Below are 22,657 nucleotides of genomic sequence, written 5' to 3'. Positions count from 1 at the left end.
CTTTCAGTACTTGAAGGGGGCTTGCAAAAAGGATGGAGAGGGACTCGGGTTGATAATGGTAGGACGAGGGGGTTGGCTTTCAACTAAGAGGGGGAATTCAGATGAGATGTTAGGAGGAAATTCCTCATTCGGAGGGCGCTGAGGCGCTGCCCAGGCCGCCCCACCCGCGGAGGCGCTCAGGACCGGGCTGGACGTGACCCCGGGGCTGACCCCCCCCGGCCCCAGCCCCGCGGGGCCGCCTCGGCGCCGGGCTCCGCGCCGGGGGCGGCGGCCGGGCGGGGCCACCCCGGGGAGCCGCCCGGACCCGGGGGTGTCGCAGCGGCTCCCCCCGGCCTCCATCACGTGCTCGGCGAGCCGCGGGGTGGCGGCGGCGGAGGGAGGGCCGGCCGAGCCGGGGATCAATGTCATGACTTCCTCCAGCGCGCCCCGGCCGGGGGAAGCCGCTCGCACAGCGCCGGGGAGGCCGGGAGGCGCGCCCCCGCGGCGGGGGGAAGATGAGCGCCGGGGACGTGGTGTGCACCGGCTGGCTCATTAAGTCGCCCCCCGAGAGGAAGCTGAAGAGATACGTAAGTGGGAGATGCTCCCCCGCCGCGCCGTCGCGATGCCCCGGCGGCCCCACGCGGGGACGGCTCGGGGGGGACGGCTCGGGGACAGCCCCCCCCCGGTCCCCACGGTGCCCCCCGAGCGCTGCTCGCCCGCTCCGCTCTCGTTGCGCAGCGGCGCCGAGGTTGGAAACCGCAGCTCGGTTTCGGTTGGCGCTGCCATCGCGGACGGCTCGGTAACGGAATTGCGGGCGCGGCTGGTGCGGGGAAGGGCAAGGACCCCCCCCCCCTTTGGGGGTAGGGGGGAGAAAAGGAAAAAAAAAGGGGGGAGGAGAAAAAAAAAAAAAGGCAAAAAAAGGAAAAAAGGAAGAAAAAGGAAAAAAGGGGGAAAAAAGAAAAAAAAGGGGGAAATAGGGGGAAAAGGAAAAAAAAAGGAAAAGGAGAAAAAGAAAAAAAAATAAAAGGGGAAAGGGGTAAAAGAAAAAAAAGGAAAAAATAGGGAAAAAAGGAAAAGAAGGTTAAAAGGGAAAAAGAAAGTAAAAAAAGAAAAGGAAAAAGAGAAGGGAAAGGGGGAAAGGAAAAAAGGAAAAAAAAGGGGGGGGAGGAAAAAAGGGAAAAAAAAGGGAATTAAAGAAGAAAAAGAAAAAGGAAAAAAAAAGGAAAAAAAAAGGAAGAAAAAAGGGGAAAAAAATAAATAAATGAAAACGAAGAAAGGAAAAAAAAAAAAAAAAACACCCTAATACTTGACGTCCTATGTCCCGGCTTTGTTCGGATGCTCGGTGCTTTCTGTGCCACGTCCGTGCCGCTGTCATGCACCAGCTCGGTGCACAGGGGGCGGTCATTGGTGAAAAGCGCGTGGGGGGGCTTGGGGACCCCGGTGGGCCCTCGTGGGTCGCGGTGTCCCCGGGCATGGCCATGGAAGTGGCCCGCCACCTGCCCCGGCTGGGCTGCGTGCCCTGTGGGGCTGTGGCCACGCGTGTCCCCACCGCTGCCCGCGTTGCCCGCAGCGTTTGTCGCGCTCACTTCTGGTTTATCAGCGTTTTTCCCCGGGCTGCTGATGTTGGCTTTTTGTCGTGGCGTGAGGAATAGCTGCCCGGCGAAGAATGCAGCATAGACAGCGCTGGGTCGGGTGTTTTTCCTTTCTGCTTAACAGCGAGGAGAAGGGCTCGGCTTCTGCTGTCAGCATTGACTTTTAACTTGGTGGAAGGCAGAGTTTCTTCTCTTAGATCATAGTGTGGCATTGAGACGGCTGAATATTGCTTTGTTCCACTAACATTTTCCAGTTCGAAAATAACCACGCTGATGTGTCTCGAGGGAGCTGCAGATAAAATATGGATATCTAATTTTTGTTGTATTTTATAACGAGTGTGCTAATGGCCCTTCAGAGCAGACACCAGACAATGCAAGAGCCACTGATTCACACAGCTGGTGTCATTAGTAACTCTGTCAGTGAAGCTATTTCTGATGACTCAATATTCATAAAAGGGTGAAGCAGAGAAAACAGAATGTGATAAAAAAAAAGGCTGGGTTTTGAAAGCCCCCTTTATACGGTCGTGAGAGGACGGCCACAACAGGGGCTCTGCTCAGCCTGCAGGACTCTGCAGCCTGCTCCGCTCCGATTTTGTACTGCAAAACCTGGGGCATTTGGGTCTGTGTTACTCTGCAAACAAGAATCACGGGATTAGCCCAATCTCTGTGGATTAGGCTTTGTTTTCTGGTTAGGGGGATAAACTGCTCCGTAACAAAGCAAAAAGAAATCTGCTCTAAGTGCAGTAGAGGTTAGTGCCCTTTCTCATCTGCCTGGTGACACAGGCGATGCTACAAACCAAGTGGAAATCGCCTCGGACCTGCTGGGAGCTCTGTTTTTCACTTTTTGTATAGTTGCACCAGCGTGGCAGCTCGGGCATCATGCGCAGGGTGGTGGACAGCCCGTGCTGAGCCACCCTGGCTGCTTAAAACCAACACGAGCTTGGAAACAAAGCCTGTGTAAGCTGACTTCAGTAGGTGTCGAGCATCAGCTGCTCACAGCAGCCTCGCGTTGGCTCTGCTCCTGAGCAGCCAGCAGGCATAAATCCCCAGCTTTACTCCAGCCCTGGGGCTCAGCTGGCACAGCCCAGGGTCTGGGATGGAGCTCGGAGGGAGCTTCACAGGGGGCTTGCCCCTGCCCATGGGTGCCCTGCTCCCACCATGCTCCCCCAGTTGCTCCCACTGGGTCATTTTACTTTTCCCTGAGCTCAGCATCAGGCCCGGGGCTCTCTCCGTGATGAACAGGTCCGTTGGCAGTCCTCAGGCTCTTGCCATAAAACCCAGTTAAATTCACTGGGACCTGTAGTGAGGAGACTGGGATCAAATGCTGAATTCAGGCTGGGAGAACGGGAGCTGCAGACAGCCCCCCGAAGCCAGTGGGAATATTTACAGTGCTTATAAAATCAAAGTGCCTTTGCAAAATGGGACCCCAAAGACCGGAGCATGCCCTGCTTTATGTTTGTTCTCTGATGAAACCAATTAGGCTTTCTACGCATAAACAAGGTCAGGATTTGGCTCTAGGTGAGCAGGACGTTGTTTTCCAAACTTTGAGAAACGAAAAGCAGGTGTTAGGAGCCTGTATTTTTCCTGTAACGTCTTACAAAGCTGATGCTCTCAGTAGTGCTATTCTTAGAAGTGTCTTATCATTCCCTAACAAAGGCTGCTCTCTTACATGTGCAGGAAACGAACATGAGATTAATTACCCGCGTGTAACTTTCTGTAAAAACACAGCGCCTGATGCTAAATGCCGAGAATTCATTAGAAAGCACAGGGAGCCTCACTCCAGCAGGCAACTACGCCGAGAGTGTTTTTGTAGCATGCAAAATTCTGACACTGGAGACACGAAATCTGCCACGCCAGCCTATCTTGGAGAGGCAGAGGACTCTCCCAGGAGAGCTTTTGGTGTTTGCTGCAGTTCTTTGTCCCCCACATGTGACCTGAAAACTGTGCTGCTCTCCTCTCAGCTCCCGGGTTCCTCGTCCCTTGGGGCTGGGGGTGCTGGGGGCTCCCCAGGCTCGGGGGAGCTGGGTGCGGGGCAGGCAGGAGGGGAAGAAGCTGCTCCCCAAAACGGGGAAGTGGCGGCGGTGGAGGTGAAGTCTGTCCTGCTCTGACTGAAAATGCGAAGTTTCAGGCACACTCGGCCCTGCAGGAGGGAAACCTGGCCCCGCTGGAGATTTCTGTTATTGGAAATTAGGAAATTGGATGTCGTGGGAGAACCTGCTCCAGGTTTGATGGGTTTCTGAGTGCCCTGTATTAGAGCTAAATACATCCAGCCAGGGGGTTAGCTTAGGCACAAAGAGCCTCGAGGGGAAAAGGTGTTTGTTAAGAAGAAAAATCAGAAGGCTCAGGATGGTGTTGTTCACATGTCCCAGTTCTGTAATGTTAGCCTTGAACAGCAGGTTTTTTGGTGCTTTTCATGTTGAGACACAGCTGATCACTGACTGATAATATCTGTTTTCTGCTTAGTGGAGTCAGGGAGAATTGTTTCATGGCCTAGAAAACAAGGGAATTGCTGCAGCCAGTGCAAAATGTCACTACCAGGGAAGTAAAGGCACAGAGAGGGCGCAGAGGATGATGCCTAATGAAGCAGGAGCTCGATGAAATGCAGAAGACACATTTTTCGTGTGCTGGTAAGGAGAAGGAGACTGAATTTTTAGCAGGTGGCCAACTCAAACCTGTCCTCAAATCGCTGTCCGGTCGTTCCTCACGCCTGGGAGCAGCAGCAGGGGTAGTCAGCAGCCTGCCCGAACACCCCTGAGTTCAGTGGTTTGCAGGAGCAAAGGGTGATGGACAGATGCTTGCTCGATGTGAGTCAGTGCAGCTCCGCTGAAGGCAGTGCTGCGCAGCTGTACCCCAGCTGAGGAGCTATTTTTAATCTTCAGTACTACACGAATCGATGAGGGAAGGACCACTTGCTCGAAAAAGGCAAGCTTCCCGCTTTACTTCAGGGACTGCATTCTTCAGACCTTACTGAAAATCAAAATTCCTTCTCAGCATCTCTAGAACAGGAGTCCAAAATGGACTTGGGGGCAGAAAACTCAATATTGCACTTCTTAACTCTCTACTCGTTGAGGTGCCTGGGCTGGAAGGGCAAACAGAGGGCTCAGCTAGCCCTAGATGAGCTAACTGACCAGGCTGAGACTAATTTTTGAGTCTTTGCATCTATGCAAGGCCATACAGGGTGTCTGCAGGGGAGGTTTGGCAACTCAGGCCAAGTTTAAGAAGTTAGAGACCCCATACCTCACAGAGCTACTGCTTCCACGGCAAGTTGGGTAGGTTCACAGAACCCAAATCAGCAGCGGTGTGAATTAATGTTTTTGGCTGCAAAAGGGTAGGAAAATGATGTCCCTGCTGCTGTCTCTGCTGGAAGGGCCATCGGAAGGGCACAGCAGGTAGCAGGAGACGGTCGCTCCTGCCCGGCGGGATCAGCCAGGCCACGACCATGCCCCCACTGCCAGGGTTGTACGAGGTAAGAGAATCTAGACGACTTCTCCATTTTTAGCTGAAGTTCTGGTATTTATCAGGAGAACAAACGGGAAGTTACTGGTGTTACTGGCCACTAAGAAGAAAAAGTAAAGTAGAACTGTGGAAGAGTTTGCTCAAGTAATAGGAACAAGACTCCCCTGGCACGGCGGGCGGTGGGTGGGACGCGGAGCAGCTCTGGTCTAGCAAGGGCTGGTGTCAGCAGAGGACACTGCCACCCTCGGCTCAGAGAAATCCCCGGGTGCTGCATGAAGTCAAATACTTCTGCTGCTGGTTTGGGATTTGGGGGATTTCTCCAAAAAACAGCAATAAAAGAGCAATCTGAATTTAACTTCTATCCGTCAGGCTTTTTATCCAGATGTGTCCTACAAAGCCCCATCTCTCATGCTCTGCCCCTCTGAGCAGAGTTAAGGCCACCTTTCATACCCTGGTGGAATCAACATCTCCAGCTCACACTGAAATTACTGAGGTTATTTAACCAATTTATGCAGGTTTGTAACTCTAGTTTGTAGGGCAGATGGGAATAAGAGTACCCTGTGATGGAAAAAGATCACAGAGCCATTTATCTGCCTGTAGTTTTAAGCTTTGTACCTATGTTTTTCCCGTTCTTACTTCATTTTAAAGGCCAACATAAATTACCTCTGGTTTGTATATAGAGGAAAAACTCAATTTTGAGAAAGCTATATACCAGGTGAATATTTCTTTAGTATAGAAGCTCCTTTGTTGCAGACCCTACATCCCCTTCTTTGTGAAACCCTGAACAAATTGATCTCACTGGTAAAATACCAGCAGAAAATTTATTTTAGGGAGGAGTTTCCATCATTAAACATTTTTAATTAGCTCAGTGCAAATCAGAGTGTGCTCCAGCATTTAACCATGTTTTGGTAGGTTAAGTGGGATGTTTATTCTAGACTATTTTCTTCCATTTCAAACATGTTTTGGTAGCTTAAATGCAATGTTTAACGAGATAGGCTGACTTCTAAGAAAAAAATAATTTCTAAAAAACACTGCTGTTCTTGGCAACCTGAGTATCAGAATGTTAAGCAGAATAATTTCCCTTGGACTATTTATTTGGGTGGGGCCGTAATAGCTCTGAAGCCCCAGTTTAATCTTTGCCTACATGTTTTCAGTGTACAGGAATGTCCAGCTATTGGTTTCTATTCAAAACAGAAACCCACAACTTATCAGGTCTTTGCATTCAAAATAGAGACTTTAAAAAAACATGCTTGTTTCAAATAGAGAAGGAAATGTTAGCTTGAGTGTTAATTAAACTTGTGATGCAATCAAACATATATTAGAGGAAAAAAGCATTAAAGGTAGCACTTCCGTGAGCCATTTGTTGCAGCATGAAAACTATAATATGAGTAAACACATTACTTTTACCAGCAATGCATCAAAATGCTGTGAACGTGCATTATGCCTATTTGTTTGTTTTTTTTTAGGGAAGAAGAGAAGTTTACCCTTATAATGTTACTCAGTAGAGAAACAGTCACTCCATTTGCTTGCTTGTCCTTTTCATTTGAGTTGGAAATGAATTAGCAATGAGATAAGAAAAAAAAAAGCCTTGTTGGAAATAAAATTTGCATGTCAAAACATTATGCGGAGCCAGTTAAAATAGATTTTCCTCTTTCTCATTTCTTGTTGAATAAAATTCAAGATTTCAACCTTTTATTATTTGGAACTTTGCAATATTCCTGACTTGTTTTAGTTTGCGTTGCATCAGAAAAAAAAAAAGCTCTAAACATACAGCCATGCAAAGTTCATTTTTAAAAACTGCTGCATAATTTAGTACTTGATATTTCTTAAAAGTAAAACGAAGCTGATGACTAGCCTCCAGGCAGCAAAGCACTCTCTTTCCTTTCTGAGGTTAACTCATTAATACCTTTCTAATTGCTAGAATGAAACAACTGTTCTTAGAGATGTTGTTATTCCTTTCCTCTGAAGCAGCTGATGCCAAAAACCCCACCTGTACCCTGCAGTCAGAACTACCTTGCAGCTTTCTGCCAGAGCCTGGGGAGGTGCATTTCAGCTGCTTGGTATCTGTTCCCATAGAGCATTTTACGAAACGACAGTAAAATGTCATTATTAGTATGAATATAAAATTACTTAAATGAAGGTGTTAATTTAAATGGAACTTGGATTGACACCTGAAAGCTTTTGACTCATTTTTGACAATGCATTTTAAAAGACAATAGTTTCTGTGAGCCCCATTAGTGGCAAATATTATCTGCCTTTGAATCCCTAGTCTCGGGGATCGTGGGTTATGTGTTCGTATTTCTGTTGGGCAGAATAATGGTCATAACGGGGCCCTTTCTGAATGTGCAACTGTTGTAATCTCAGCAGAGAGCATAGTTTGTGAACAGTCTGTTTTCACATACCAGACTTGCAAACTGTTTGTGGAAGGTCAAGGATCTTGCAGTTGTGAATCCATTTGTTCAGGCTGACAGGAGCTGGTGGTGCCAAGGAGAAGAGGCCAGTAGTACGGAGCAATCATCGGCCATTTGTTACTTGCAGACCTCACGCTCTGGGTGGTAAAGCCGCTAAACTCACAGAAGCATTGAGCTGTTGCCTTGTGAAATCACTTTCTGTAAAGGCTGGGGAGGCAGGGCACACACGCCTGTGGATGTGCAGACACACATCTGCCAGCCAGCAGCTCTGGGCTCTGCCGCTGACCCCAGTGTGGAGCTGCCAGCAGGCCGGGGTGGCCATGTGCTGGCCAGACCTCTGGAGACAAGAAGAAGCATCTGACGAGGTGCCAGCGGGGCTTACAAAGGCAGCAAACCGTGGTTGCACAAGAGGTCCCACACTGCCGCGTGAAGTGCTCGCTGCTGCTCCAGCTACTACATCTGTGTTGTTTACTAATATTTATAGTGGAAGCTTTGTGATGTTAAGAACTTTTATTTTTAATAAGTTCAACATTTTGAACCTGTCCTAATGAAATGACTGAGTTTGCACTGAGGACGTAGATTAAAAATAAGAAGCACTTAAGCAGCTGAGGGAACTCCTTGTCTGAGATATTTAGGCGTCTTGCTCCCACTGAGATAGGATTTGCAAAATGTTCTCAGGCGGTACCCCTCTGATATGAGGAGTGTTTTAAAGCTCTCCACTCACTTACTGTCCCTGTGGTGGGATTTGAACTGCCAAATGCTGGCTCTAAATGGGACTCTTACTCCTATTTCACTTGGATGCTTTCTGTAATGTCCCTTCTGGACAGATAACCCTGAGCATCGTATCGTTCTGAGCTGTGGATCATATGATAATGGGAAACTGTTTTTGAAAAGTGACGGGAAAACACCAAATACATTCCAGCATTATTTCAGTATCCTCCCCAAACTCCCGCTTTCGTCTCTGCTGAGCCTGAGAAATGTTCGGGCTGAAACATCATTAGGACAAGCAAACAAGAAGGTCAGAGGCGAGTCGGACTTGCATAACGAGGAGCCGTCATGGTGGTGACACTGCCTGCTTCCCTTGGGCATCTCTGCGCTGGGTTTGCAGAGTGGAAACCTCATAATACTGGCTTGTAAAAGGGAAAAAGCATTTACTGAAGTGTTACTAGACTACAAGGCCTTAACAGTTTGGTTATGAAAAACATGTTCTTTTTTTTTTCTTTTCTTCTCTTTTTTCAAATTCACAACTGAAAGTACTGTTGCTATGTGACTGCAATGGTGTGTAGGCTGCTAAATAAATAGAGGCAGTTTAGTCCATGCCAGAAATAGAAAGTCAGGTCAGAGGTGACATTTGGGACATGTTGAGAAAAAAAGAATATATAATTATTTCTTTCCTTCCTATCATTCTCTTCAGTCTCATTAACCCTGGGCTTGCTTAGAAGGAAATTACAACAGAATTTTGGGGCATGTGAGAGTACTAAAAAATGACACCTCTGCCGTTTCACTGGGGCTTTTGGTTTTGTTTCTTGCGCAATCAAATTTGTAAAGGAAACTCTGGTGGAGCCATGGCACCTCACACGTTTCTGTACTGCGTGGCTGCTCCGCGGTACCCGAGGGACGGGGCACTGCCGAGAAGTCTCTCTGAAAAGGTGTGCTCTGGAGGGAAAATGCAACAAAGAGAGCAAGCTTTGAGAAAACACGCTGCCGTGAAGCCAGAAACAGGAAATCTGAATCCATTGTCCTTTTTGGGACAGCCTGGCGGGTGACCAAGGCCCAGGCACATAAAAACACATGTAGGCCCTTGCGCAAGCACCCCCGGGTACCTGCCGGAACCCTTGGCCCTCTCAGCTCCACTGTAGGCTCCAAATCACATGAGCTCTGGGTTTCACCTCTGGTGGCATCCCCAGCCTGTGGTCATAACCCAGACACTGAGGGGGTCTCAGGGGGCAGGACCCCTCCCCGGGCCTGCTCTGGCACCGGAGCGGCAGTGAGCCGCCAGGCCTTGCCCTGCCCGGGGGCGTGGGCAGAGCACTCTGCTCCTCTGTCAGTCAGCGGAGCGGCTTTGTGATTAATCTGGAAGATTATGTATACATATATACATAATTTACAAATATATATCTTCAGTTGTAAACAAATTATTGATGTGGTGCAACAAGAGGTGTCTGGTTTCTTTGGGAATTAGGGGAGAAGCCCACAGCCGTAACCTAAGGCAGTTTGGTGCAGGCAACCCCTTAGAGGTTTCTTTGCGGTGTTTTTGTAGTTCCACAGATCTGCTTTCCTACCAACCAAAAACGTAAATGTACCTCCGATCCAAGAGAGCTTTGGATCTAAAGTGGGAATCTGAGGCATTCCATAAAATGCCACATTGACCATAAAACTTAAAGAGGAGAACTAAATTAGAGGGTACAACAAGAACCAATGATGCTAAGTATAGGTTTTCTTGCTTCAGAATTGCAGGGCTTTTGTAATTCTCTTTTTATTTGTTAGCATATATTGAATGGAGGGATGGAATTTCAATGGCAAGGAATATTTCCTTACATGATGGATTTGAATAGCTGATTTAATAAGAAACTTTTCCTGATTTTCAGCTACAATCCAACTCCTGGGTGCCTTTAGACCTTGAGCCACAGAACCTTGATGAGGTTCTATGTCAGCACATGAATTAGTTGTTCAGGACCATCAGTTTTTTTTTTTTATTTATTTACATGAAGAATTTGCTGCTGCTATGATTGGAGACATTTGCTTTTTCTAGCACAGCCAGTATTCAACCTCGGGCTGAACGAGCCGGGTGTCAGAGGCTTTCTTGTGCCCTGTGGAGTTCAAGCTCTGGTTTGGGCTCTCTCAAATCCATTACCCTTGCCAGAGGTTGCATTTATCTCAAACTCTAAGGAGTAATTATTATGATTTATCTGTCTTTGGAGTGAAAAAGTTTTTACCAGGCATTTCCTACACAGAAATCTCCAGCCGGGAGAATTGCAACCTACAGCCTGTCCTTTCCAGAGCTCTGTTGCTCAGAGCTCAGCAAATTGCCCAGCCTTCACCACCACCAGCAGCATTGCTAAATGGAAAGGAGGATGAATTCCACCCTCTGCAGCTCTGTTCCATTATCTTCCAAAAGGACCTATTTGTCTCTCATTGTATTTCCAGGTCCTCTGTGCTTGACATGATCTTCTAAACTCTAAGTAAATTTGGTGTACCAGCTGGTGAGTTAAAGCTGTCTGCCCATTCGAACATTCCTTGTGGGCTGCAATGATGTTTGCCAGTTCTCTTTGCTGGGGCTAGCAGCTTTAATGAAAACTTATGTCAACCAGAAGATGTCTGACACGGCCAGGTTTCGGATATGCTATAGATAGCCAGGTGAAGTGTAGGTTTGTTTACACTGCTGCCTTAAGTCCCTAAGGGCTCCCCTTACCGCGGCGCTTACCTCATGGTGGCTTCAGAGAGGCTTTGGTGAAACCCGCCATCTGAGAGCAGGGGATGCAGGCTGGGGGTGAAGAGCCAGACAAAGTTTTCTCGAAGCTGTCAGTGTACTGTCCTTTCCAGAACAGGGATGGAGAGGGAGAGTCACAGAGATGCGCTTGGGTGCTGTGTCTCAAGAACATTTCCAGGCAAATGATTTGCATGCAGTTTAGCAGCCTGAGCTAGGTGAAGATTTCAGCAGTGTCGGCCCTAATTATCAATGTTCAGAACTTACTGTGCACCCACAGGCAAGTTTCTGTTTGACTCGTTCCTCAAGGGCTTACTGGATTGGGAAATTGAACTGGGATCTCTGTATGAGCATAGCAATGTAGATTTTAATTCAGAGATTGTTGTGTGTTTTTTTGTTTGTTTATTTGTTTGTTTTGAAGGAAGGAAGTATTTACACACCATCCATGCTTAGGAATAAAAGAATAAGGAGCAGAGGAAAGCAAACTCGGATATAAGACCCCGTCCAATTAATAGCCATGGCACCCAGGACCACTGTGTTGCAGGACAGCTGGTCACTTGTGGCATGAATCTAGCATTGCTGTGGTCAAGGCACTTGCTTGGGTTGGACAGATGGTTGTGCAGAGTCACTCCAGGTCTGGTTCAAAGTCTCAGCATAGGGCAGGATCTTCATGAGTCCTTGCTGGGACTGGCAAGAAAAGGGAAACGATGCTGCAGAGCAACAGCAGCAAATTGTACAGTGATGTAGCACAACTGAGTCTAGACTGTCAAGCAAGAAACCTTTGCTTTGCTGAAAAAAGTGCACCTGTAATGGACAGAAAGGCCAAGTAAGCATTGTCTTTAATAAACTGTTGGAATTGGGCAGGTCTGCCGTCATGCTGGAGCATTAGATCTGAAGCTTTCATTTGCATTTATTGGCTTGCACAAAGCTGTCTGAAATACCTTTTTGTCCTCTCTGGAAGGATTTCAGATAAAAAGTACTGGGCTCATCAGAAAAAAAGTCCTGAAATAGAAATGGCACCTCATATTCTATAGAAATACCAGTGCTTCAGAGAAACCAGAAGCCAAAAAATGAACCACTCTCAAATTCTAACCCATTATGACTGCATTTCTGGGCAACATTTAGATAAGCTGAGCTGTTTCCCCCACATATTCCTCACAACTAAGAGCAGTACCTTATGACTGCTTATATCTTGTCTTCATTAAGCACTGAAACTGAATATGAGAGTTGAGAGCCAGGCTTCTCTCTGCAGTGGTTTATCAGCTTTTGTACCAATTGGCTGCATAGAGATCATGGACAGAGCCAGGGTCCTCAGCAGCATGGGGATGGGGAAAGGAGGGCTCTGCCTCCAGGTAGGGACTCTCACTTCTGTCATTATCAGAGCTCCTGGTAGCTCCAGTGTAGCTGGATGAAATGGTATGAGGTATGGGAACTGTGGCATTTATTAGCTGGTAATTGGAAACAGAAGATAATGAATGGATAAGTTAAAATGCAGAGTTTGGGCTGATTTTGTGCTACATCCTTCACACAAAACATTTCCACTCATAGAGACTAGAGCCAGACAGCGTTATGGTGAAAAATAAAATAAGAGTTACACAGAAATGGGTAACTTCTTCAAAAGAGTAAACTGTCACTGAAAAAATCTCACTTTCTATTTGAGAGATAAAATCTATGCACGGCGCAGCCATTTTTGCTTTGCGTGGTGTAAGATTTGCATGACTCACAGCCAGCAGCACACCAAGGACCCAGAAGCAAAGCATAATACAGAAGCAGGTGCTGGCTGCTGGCTGGGGGATTCCCAGTGGTTCTGTGAAATAGTGATGCTGTTTGGTGGGGCAGCACCAGTCCATAGCTTTGGGACGACATCTTCAGCCTAGCTCTGCCCTCAACCGCAGCTGCTGGGCTATAGGAATGCCTCTGCTTTGAGCTGTAGAACAGTTCTCTGCATATTTTGGGTTTATTTCCTACAGTTCCAGGTCCTCCAGCAGTGAAGTCCAGCGGCCTGAGAGATTTCATGTGCCCCCTGTGTGACTTGCACCTTCCCTAATGTCTGCAGCCCTTTGGGAACTCTGTGGAAATCTCGTCCACTTCAGGAAGTCTCTAAAAATCCATTCTTCATTTAAAAACTGACCAGACTGCATCTCTCTTCCTCCAGGATATCTGCTTGTTGTGTCTGTGGTTATTGGGCTCCATTTGCAGCTATGCCATTAGAGCTAGATTCTGGAACAAGCATCTTTAGCGCTAATAGCCCGGAGCAGCCATTGCCACCTCGCAGTCACGTTGCACTGCCATGCACCATCAAGGCTGTTAGGAGCTGCTTGTTTTTTCCGGTGCCTGTCTAACAAACCTCTGTTAATCCAGAGCAATATATTCCTTTGGGAAATTCCAATAATCCAAGCTTGGTGATGATAGAGCAAAATTCTGTCTCACTAACCAGTTTATTTCTACTGCTGATGAAACAACCACCACTATGTTGTTTCAAGAAGCTCCATTTCCAATGTAGGCATATAATCTACAGGAAGATTATATACATGCATGCTGATGCGTGGATTTAAATCAATATAATTATTCTCATAAATGTCTTGCTGATATGTTCTTGGTCCGAGTGACATGTTTTTCCTTTATCTTAAGCCACTTCCAAGGCAATATAAACTAAACCAGGAAAAATGCTCTTTTTTTCCCGCTATCAGTGGCGTAGTTATGCCAACAGATACATGGCAGCTGTGCTGTGCTAGTAAAACTACAGACAAGCCCTTGGATTCAAACAGCAATGACACAAGCAGTCGTAATCCCTGCTTCCCCACACACCATCTTGACAAAATTCCTTTTACTATCTTGTGTCTTAAGACCACAGTTCAGTTTTGGTGGCTCTTTTGCTTTTGCTGTATTGGACTGTGAATAAAAAAATCCTCGAATCCCTCCTGGGTGCCCCCAGCCAGGGTGCTTGGACATGGTGGTGCACCAGCATCATCAGCCGAGGATATTTCGATATTTTACTGCTGGACCTTTAAAGGGTGCTTAGCAGGGAGCTTGCTATGTTCTGGGAATTCTCAGGAATTTATTTTATTTTTTTCCAGAAAATCATGCCAAAATAATGATCTTCCATAATTACGTTCCGTACGTACAGCAGCTAAACAAAAACAAAAAATCCAGGTCTGTATTCGCTGTTGGTAAAATAATACTCTCCAGAGTATCTGTCAGCATAAGGACTGTGAGTCAAAGTGGAAGGTTTTGTGTAAGTAAAGGAAAAATTAAACATCTTCCCCTGTCTTACTGTAAAGAAGCAGAAGGATGTGAAAAAATACGTTATTCTGGCTCACATTTGTTCTACATAAAGTGAATTTTTGGGACACTGTACATGCTTGCTGCAAAACAGTTAAATAGGAAATAGTGAAATCCGCCATGAATTTTACATAACTCTGTCTTTCATAACATACTTGGGCAACTGAAGAGTCAGTGCAATAATCTGACCATGGCTTTTCCATGCTTGAACATTGGTGACTGTCTGGAAAAGTACGTGAAGTATGTGCTACGTGTGCTTAGTGAATTGGCTGAGCAAGAAAGCCCCTTCCAAAGAAACTTAAACTTGTTTTATTTGCTTGGGTAAGGTGACTTGTGCTGGGAAGGAACATAACAAGGTAAAAAAAAATACTTTGCTACCATTCCTAGTTGGAGATGGTACCGGCTGGCACCGGGAGCTCTCGCTGTGCTCAGACCCAGCCGCCTGGCTTGTCGTGGGGCTGCCCTCACAGGGCTGGGGGCTGCTGTAAAGGCACCGGAGAAGCCTCCAGGGCAGCAACTAGAAATACCCAAGTGCTGGAAAAACAGCAACCTTCTTCAGGAAGAGAGCAACCTGAAGAAACCCCATCGGTTTGAATCCCCCAGGCCGGGCTTGGTGCCCTCAGTCCCGATGTGAGCCATCCTGTGACTGCGAGAAGTTCCACGGGGCTGTTTTCTCCTCTTCAGCCCGGTGTGGACACTATCAGCCCCTCTTCCTCCCTTCTGCCTTCGGAGGAGGTCTGGAGGGCGAGAGGAGAGGCTGATGGCTGCTGACAAGGGCTCTGCCATCGCAGATACCTCTTGTGCTTGTAGTGCTTCTAATTGCAGCGTGATGGCTCCCTGGAGGAGCGCTGTCCGGGGCGGGCAGTTATCGCCCTGCTAGCGCAGGGTGGTGCCTCCCCTCTTCCCGGTACCCGCATGCTGCCGGCGCCTCTTCTGGGAAGGGGCTGTGGGCACTGCTAGCCAGGCGTCATCCGCCGACAGGAGGCCCAGGCAGCTTCACCCCCTCTGCTTTTGCAACCTGTCTGGCTCTGTCATATATCCTGTTTATCCTGGATTTGCTCAGCTTTTTGGTGAAAGTGTCAGTAATTACTACTTTGGAATAAGAAAGGCTCCATCGGTGTACGCATATTGCATTTAGTGGTTCAGTTCGTAACTGCGTTTTACTGAATACAATGTCTTTGGAAAAACTCTTAATTTCACGGTGTCAAGCCATTAATTAGCCAAGGACCAAGCCTTGGTGAAGACCCTCAGCTATCCCAAATCACCGACAGCAGCTGTTGGTGGATCTGGTGCTTGGCTGCCGGTGGGGATGCGCCTCGCTGCTGTGTGCTTCCCTGGCTGCAAATGCAGTGAGTACTCAGGTACCCCCAAATTCCTTAAAACTCCATCCTCCTTTACTTCATTTTCCCTGTAAATCATTATGTATGTATATTGTAACTTCCTGACAGCAGTAGTGCAATGATACGACAACAGCGCACTGTATGTGCCGTAAGGCTCAGCTTTCTTTATGTATTAACACTGTCATAGAATAGCACATGAACATAATGTGATGGGTTTAAAAAATGAATTCAAACAATCAGCAATACCAGAAGCTCTGGAAGTGCCTCATTATTGTTGCAGAAGTATTCTCTTTTATCTGCGGGTCATAATTTCCAAGAAACGAGTAAAAAATGTAAACACTTCCAAGCATTCGACCCTTTGGGCATAGGGTGTGTTAAGCAAAAAATAGAAAGAAAAAAAGAAAAAAAAATCTTCATGGACAGAAAAGAATTGTTGGCCAGGGCATTTCAGACAGAAGCCAACAATGGCTAACCTAGCAAACAAGAAAGAAGAAATTTGCAAATGGTTTTATCACCTGATTCATGGAAATTCACCATACATGTCAGCCTTAAATGACTTCTTCTTCAAGTTTAAAAAAAAAAAAAACAACAACTAGAAACTCTTTTTTTGTAGTGGATTTCAGTGCAGGAGATGGTTGTGGTAATTACTGGTAAGCAAATAGTAAATAGGCTGAGAGGTAGAAACCACAGAGCTGGAAATCAGGCCTCAGCTAGGCTGGGTCAGATTCTGTGCTTGATTACGCTGCATGAATAAGTTATTGGAGGGCACATTTCCAGCTTTCAGAAGTGAGAAAATAAATTCAGATCTTAATTTTTGCAAAGCAGACCGGAAATTGCGGAAGAACACGGCATCATTACCTTGCTGTACTACTTGTTTAGAGGTGCCCTGTTAGTAATACAGGTAAAAATATCCTTGTGCTTCCAGGCTACATTGTAAGAGCTGTAAGATTGTATGAGTCGTTTAAGCTTCTCAGTCCATTTTGTTTCCCGTGTCAGCTCTTTGATGGTGGTTTGTTCCCACAACAAAAAGTAAAACAGCACATCAAAGATAGGGTGAACGAAAGTTGGCAGCACCCAGCCTTTTTGTTGATATGAACATTAACTGGGGGCACGAGGACCGTTTCATCTAAACCAAGGAGCAGATAGGAACGCCATAAAAATTAGTAAGGTTGTTTTTTCTTTAAGACCTCTTGGAAGCCAGCTGAGCAAACATTGCAGCTCAGGAAGGATCAAAGGCAGAGCAAAATTCTTTGTGTTGTACCTGGCGTAGACCAAGACCATGAGAAACCACAACTGGCAGCCAGTGGTGAGCGCAAAGCCAGAAAGTGGCCGGGGCTTTTCTGCCTGTTGCAGTCCTTGAAATTCCCCCAGTCGAATACAGTTTGCTCTGCGAGGATTCGTCTTGTTAAAATCTTCCTTGGCTTCTTTGGAAGCTTTTTGAGTTTTTCTCTGTGACTCAAGGTGAATCCATCAGCCCTCTGGGAAGAGGAGTTATCAGAATAATTCCATAGCTTGAGATACTACGATGTATTGTTTACCTTTATCTTGCACAGTCCGTGTTTGTTTTTTTATGTGTCTAATTGCTCTTGTAACCTGTTGAGATCAGATAAGGAATTCTCCCGTTTTCCCCAAGGCCAGGGTGCCATTCACAGCCTTCCAGTGCAAGGCTGTTTTCTCCCTCCCTGGTTTTCCCTCTGAACCAGATCTTGCTGAGAGCAGAAGAGACAATTACCTTGGGGAACTCCTGGGAAGCAGATCCCTAGGATTTTGCAATGGCTTCTAATGCACCAGAGAAGACAGCATCACCATATGATTCTTCCTGGGCCTTGTAAACAATTTAAAAATATTTTCTGCTTGGGAAAGGCTTTCCTATCCACAGCAGGATCAGATCAATCATTAAATTTTCTCACAAGTTCACATATATCCTCGACTCTTACCATATCTCTTCGCCTGTCCTTTAAACGCCTCCTAAATCCCTCAGCACCACATTGTCATCCTCCAAATGGCCAGCATCCACGTTGCAGCCACGTTTATTGCTTGGCTGAAAAACTTGCATGAATTTCTATTTCAGAATCCGCTTACTCTTGACTGATTCGGTATTGCACACTTTGGCAACACAGGTCTTCGCTCTCACCAGCGGGTTCTCTACCTCCCAGCTGGTTTTATTTGCATCGAGTAGTTTAGTCTGGAGATTTTAGGAACTGCATTTGCAACGCTCAACCTGGTTCATTTAACTCCCATTACTTGTACGCTGCATCCTACCAAGTCACATTTACAAACTGCTTCTGTGAAAAACACGGTAAGAGTCAGAAGCGAGGAGAAGAGTAGGAGTAATCCCGCGCTCAGATCTAAATTTGAGTCAAGTGTAGGATGCCGTTTAAAATAAGAAAAGATAATAGTCGGGGTTCTGTTGTTTCTTTCCACCTCTTTCAAAAGTCAATTTTGATCATACTCCTTACCTCTTAGAAAAAAGTAAATACAAGTGTCGGACCTTCGCTGAAGTGTTTCATGAGTTAAAATTAACCTCGAAAGTTTGCACACTCTGTTTTTTGAACTGCGTTTATTTCTATTTTGTTTGTTCATATCTGACCAGAAATGGGTAGCATGCAAATGTTTCCTTGTGGTTTAAACAAATAAGCCATGAAGTCTAAAAATGGAAAGCAGTTACTGCTTTCTGTGTACAACCACTGCTTTCAGATGTCTCTTTTGTAGCTGCTCGTGACTATGGCTCCATTTTTACTCAAAAACACGCACTTTTCTGAGTTGTTGGGGGAGGAGGGATCCAAGGAAGGGATTTCACTGCTCTGGTTTTCTCCTTGAAAGAGAACTCCTGCGGTATCCCTGCCCTGGCAAGGACAACAATCAGCAAAGACCGAGGATGAACCTTGCCTTCCCCTGCAGAACAAGAAGATTTGTTATTCAAAATGTCAGCTAATCCCCAGCAAAAGAAGCTGCAAAGGTCTCAGATGCGGTGCCCGTCCCTGAATTCCCCTGCCAACATCCGTTGTTTTACAACCGTCCTTCCGACACGCTGCTCCCGGCACTGTTGCTGTGTGCAACACCCAGACAACGCGGGCAATGCCATAAAAAAACCTGTATTCTCAGCAGGGCCACCCTTCTGGGAGACCACGTGCAGGAGTTATCTCAGCCTGTGCAGGGCAGAATTTCTCTCCTCCTTGCAACTTGGCTCCCAGACCATGGACAGCATTTTTGCGTTGGCATGTTTTAATGAAATCCAGAAGAAAGAAACTAACTTTTCCTTTTGCTCTTTAATATATTAGTTTATATTTGTCAATTTTGAGCTTTTGGATTGAGTTTAGTTTAGATTGTTGTCAGTTAGGATGAGGCACGTGGTGCTAGTGAACTGGGAACTCTCAGTGCGTTAGCTTTGCTCCTATACTTTCTCAATCGTTGCTCTGCCAGAAGGTTTGATGGAGGGTTTTTACAGAGAACAAATAAACCAGAAGCACAAATAAAGGCCTGATGGCCATTCTCTTTGCTTACAATATATATTATTCTTTATATTCAGAGTCGTTAGGCATTCTTGGCACTTTGAGAGGTCCCCACAGATTAGATCAGCCCTTTCTAGAAATAGGAGTTAAACATGCTGAAGTTCAAACCACTTTGTTCTTCATCTGTGATTGATCTGGTTTCTCACGTTGCACTTCAGCCTTTGCTTTGCATTCTTGGGAAGTATTTGGTTACTGAGCTCTCTTTCTTTGTAAAACCTTTAAAAAATCAAAATACATGGTATATTTTGACTCTTATAGGGGGAGGAGTTGAAGAAATCCATTGTGCCAAAGCAGCAGTGCAAGGCAAGGGCTTGCATAAGGAAATGCATTTTGGTTAAAAACAAAAGGTAGTGGTTTTGAGGCCCAAAGTAAATTGACAGCTTTCTGCTTCTTCTAGAAGTGCCTGCCCCTTCGAACTGTTGACCCAGCTGACAGCGAACTGACAGCTGCTGCGGGCACGGGAAGGCAGAGAGGGTAAAGGGGGTCTAGAGCTCGGATGGGATCTTTCCCATAACAGCAGCGCAAAGCCCTATAAAGAGCTCTCTGAAACGTATGGATTATGGATATACAGATGAAGAAGGGTGAATTTACAACCTTCATTAACCTCAAGTGGATTTACAAAGCATGTCTAATGATATTCTGCTAGGGGTTGCCTGTTGTTGCAAGGCAGCTGTGCAGGACCTCTGTGGGCAGCATCTCCCATGGATGGAGTGAGCATGTGGCAGCATCTGCGCTCAGCTCAGCCTGCTGAAGGTGTCGAGCTAGAAGATGGCTGCTAGAAGATGGTGCTAGAAGGTGCACTACTGCCTTGTTATCGGGACTTAAATTCCTTTTCATAACTATAGGTAAAAAACAAGAGTGATTCAGAGTTTGGCTTCAGCTGACCCCTGGGCCCAACTGTTGTTGTTTGTTGCTGTAATTTCTATAGTTACACTGGAAGCACTCTGGGCTCTAGGTATTTTGACTGCCGAAAGCCAGAAATAACTAGTTGGAATAAAAGTGTTAATAGCCTGATGGCTGTGTGAGTCATAGTCACAGTGGCCTTTGAGACAAAAGAGATTGCTCTGAGCACAGCAGTAGAGAAAGCCCTTCCTCTGTGCAGCCTTACTGCAGGTCAAATTTAAACTTCCTTACTCAGAGCACAAACAGCTCCTCTATTTATCCAGTCCAAGCTCCCATACTCCAGGATCCTGTTCAGCCAAAGCAAACGAGGAGACCATTGCAAGGCCTGCAGAGGCAAACCCAGCCTGGTGCTCGCTGCCGAGCCCTGGGGAGATATCTTCCCGGGCAGCTGCTGGACAGGGAGAGGTTTTGCACAGCCCACTCGCAACTCAGAATTTACGGATCATCCAACGTTCAACACCCAGGAGGATTCCCACGTAGCTCACACCCATTCATGTGTGGTGCTTACTTGCATCTCCATGGTGCATTCTGCTGGCTTTTGCACAAGAAGAGGAAGTGTCCTCTCAGTTTCACGACACCATGCACAACATCTAAGTTTCAAATGAATACTGTAAGATTGCATTTTTCGGGAAGAAAACCTTTACTGTCTTCAAAGTGAGGAGGTGGTTAAATGGGAGCTCGGCGGTTGGTTGGCGTCAGGGTTCTCACTTCATCTTGCCAGGCACTGTTCAGGCTCCAGGTAGAAAATGGCAGGGAGAACTTGGACTACAGCCCAAATGAGTGCAGGCTCAATTCCTCAAAGTATTTTAGTTGAACTGAGGTCAAAAGACTGTTCTGAGCTTGCTGCGAAGTGCATGCCCAAGTAGCTTCTGGATCTAAACTGCGAAGCAAGTGATTTGGTTATAAATGGTTTGGCTTTTTTGGTACCTTCAGGAACCAGGCTGCAAGGAAAGAGTTTCTGACAGGTTGAATTTGGGAAGTTAAATAGTGCATTTATCCTTTTGGACTTGGGAGAGAGGTACTACCTTTCTACTGGTACCAACCGTCCTGAAGCTGCAGGACCAAAATGCTTTAGGGCGTTTGTTTGTTTGCTCTGTATTCAAAGTGCCCTTATCTCACATCACGCTTTGTGGGATCCAGATAGCAAAAACAGTGACTGTGAGCTTCACACTTCTGCTTAGAGCTCCTGACACGATCACTGCCTTGTGCACTCCGCAGATGGAGTAGATCGTGTTGAGTTTTGCTGTTGTTGTGAAGATACAGTAGCAGGGGCACAGCTTCCTGCTCTGCGGCCAAGCCTGGAACTAGGTCAAGTGGCAAAAGCAAATTGCTAAGTGTGAGATGTGTGTCTCCAGGAATGGGAAAGGGAGCTCTCAGCTCTGTTGCCAAACTGCAGGCCAGTTTTTGCAGAGACTTCGAGGAACTTCATTGGAACACATGCTGAAATTCAGGACAACCTAATATTTTTGCTGACACCACATTTGCCTGTTACACTGAAAGTTCTCTTGATGCTGAAGGATCACACAAGTGCCTCGGCATGGGATGCCCGTCTGGGTTTGTGTCAGAGGACCGAGAGCTTTGGATGGAAAAAATAACAAATCCTAGGATGCTTCGCAATGAGGAGCAAAACTGTACAGAAAGGGAGCTGAAGTCTGAAGGAAGTCTGAGGAACAGGCTCTCTGTTCCGGGGCTTTGTTTTGCCAGTTTAGTAGAGAAACAGCCTGAGTTTACAGAGAGTGAGCTGCAGCGTTTTGCATCTTTATTAGTGTTGTCTATTTGGGGGATCTGTTGTTGGTGACTGGTGAGAGCTCTCACACCTACACACGGAGGTACATGATACCTAGACAGACGCCGCATCGCCGGAGTACTTCACACATGCTTACCGAAGTGTGAACTATTACATACATGCTGCGGGCTGGTCTCTTTATGATAAAAGCAGCATCAGGCTTCATTGCATATTGGCCCTTAAATAAAACGAGAGGTGTGTCTGCAGTCACCAGCTCAGTGTCTGCTAACAGGGCGGGAGGAAAAAACCCACGCATACAAGAAAGGCAGAAGAATCTGTCAAAGTGCATTGTTCTCATGGACATACGGTACATGTAGGTATGTATATGCAGATACCTGGTGGTTTCTAACCCCAGAGAAGCAAAAGCAGTGGTCAAACTTTTGGAATTAAGTTGTGATGAGGACTAATGACTCAACCCTCAGATACCTTTGAAGCTGCAGGTGAATAGATGCTCCATGCTGTGACAATCCCTTGCTGTGTTTTTGGCATTAGTGACCGAGGGTAGAAAAAGAGGACTGTAGACAACGGCATGTATCACAGGCTTTAGCCTCTGATTTTCAGACTGTTAGCACTAGTAGTTTTATTTTTATTTTCAACTGCTCGCCTCACAATACTTCCCTAATCTAGTCTAATCCCCTTGAGGAAGTTTCCCTACATAGAGCCTTAGTTGATGTTGACCAGTGGTATCGCAGATTTCAATCCTGATTTAAATGAGAGGGTAGAAATCTTTGAATTAAATTAACATTTGTTAATGCCATTTTCTCCATAGGTACTTTTAGTTTTTTTCCATTGAGATATGCTTTCATTAGTTGCTCTCTAATGATTTACCACTAAATGTAGTCTTTACAATGAATGTGGCACTTATTTTCACTAACAAGGATACTCTGTACCTGTCCATGACTATCTCAGCATTTGTGTAGCTTAGTATACAATTACTCACATTTTTTATGTGATCATTTTGATATTAAA

At 46.1% G+C, this 22,657-nt stretch overlaps 1 protein-coding gene across 1 annotated transcript in view; it reads left to right on the top strand.

Moving 5' to 3' along the window:
* The first annotated feature begins 285 nt into the window (after positions 1 to 285).
* The window catches only part of GAB3 (GRB2 associated binding protein 3), a 57,481-nt gene continuing 35,109 nt past the window's right edge, over positions 286 to 22,657 (top strand). The window contains 1 exon segment of the mRNA XM_035324807.1: positions 286 to 566. Within this exon segment, the coding sequence (XP_035180698.1) occupies positions 495 to 566 (72 nt within the window). The 5' untranslated portion in view covers positions 286 to 494.

This window comes from Oxyura jamaicensis, chromosome 4, assembly GCF_011077185.1.
Source record: "Oxyura jamaicensis isolate SHBP4307 breed ruddy duck chromosome 4, BPBGC_Ojam_1.0, whole genome shotgun sequence".
In the NCBI taxonomy this organism is placed as follows: domain Eukaryota; kingdom Metazoa; phylum Chordata; class Aves; order Anseriformes; family Anatidae; genus Oxyura; species Oxyura jamaicensis.
The sequence above is the reverse complement of the archived record's forward strand: the minus strand, read 5'-3'. Positions and strand labels throughout refer to the sequence as shown.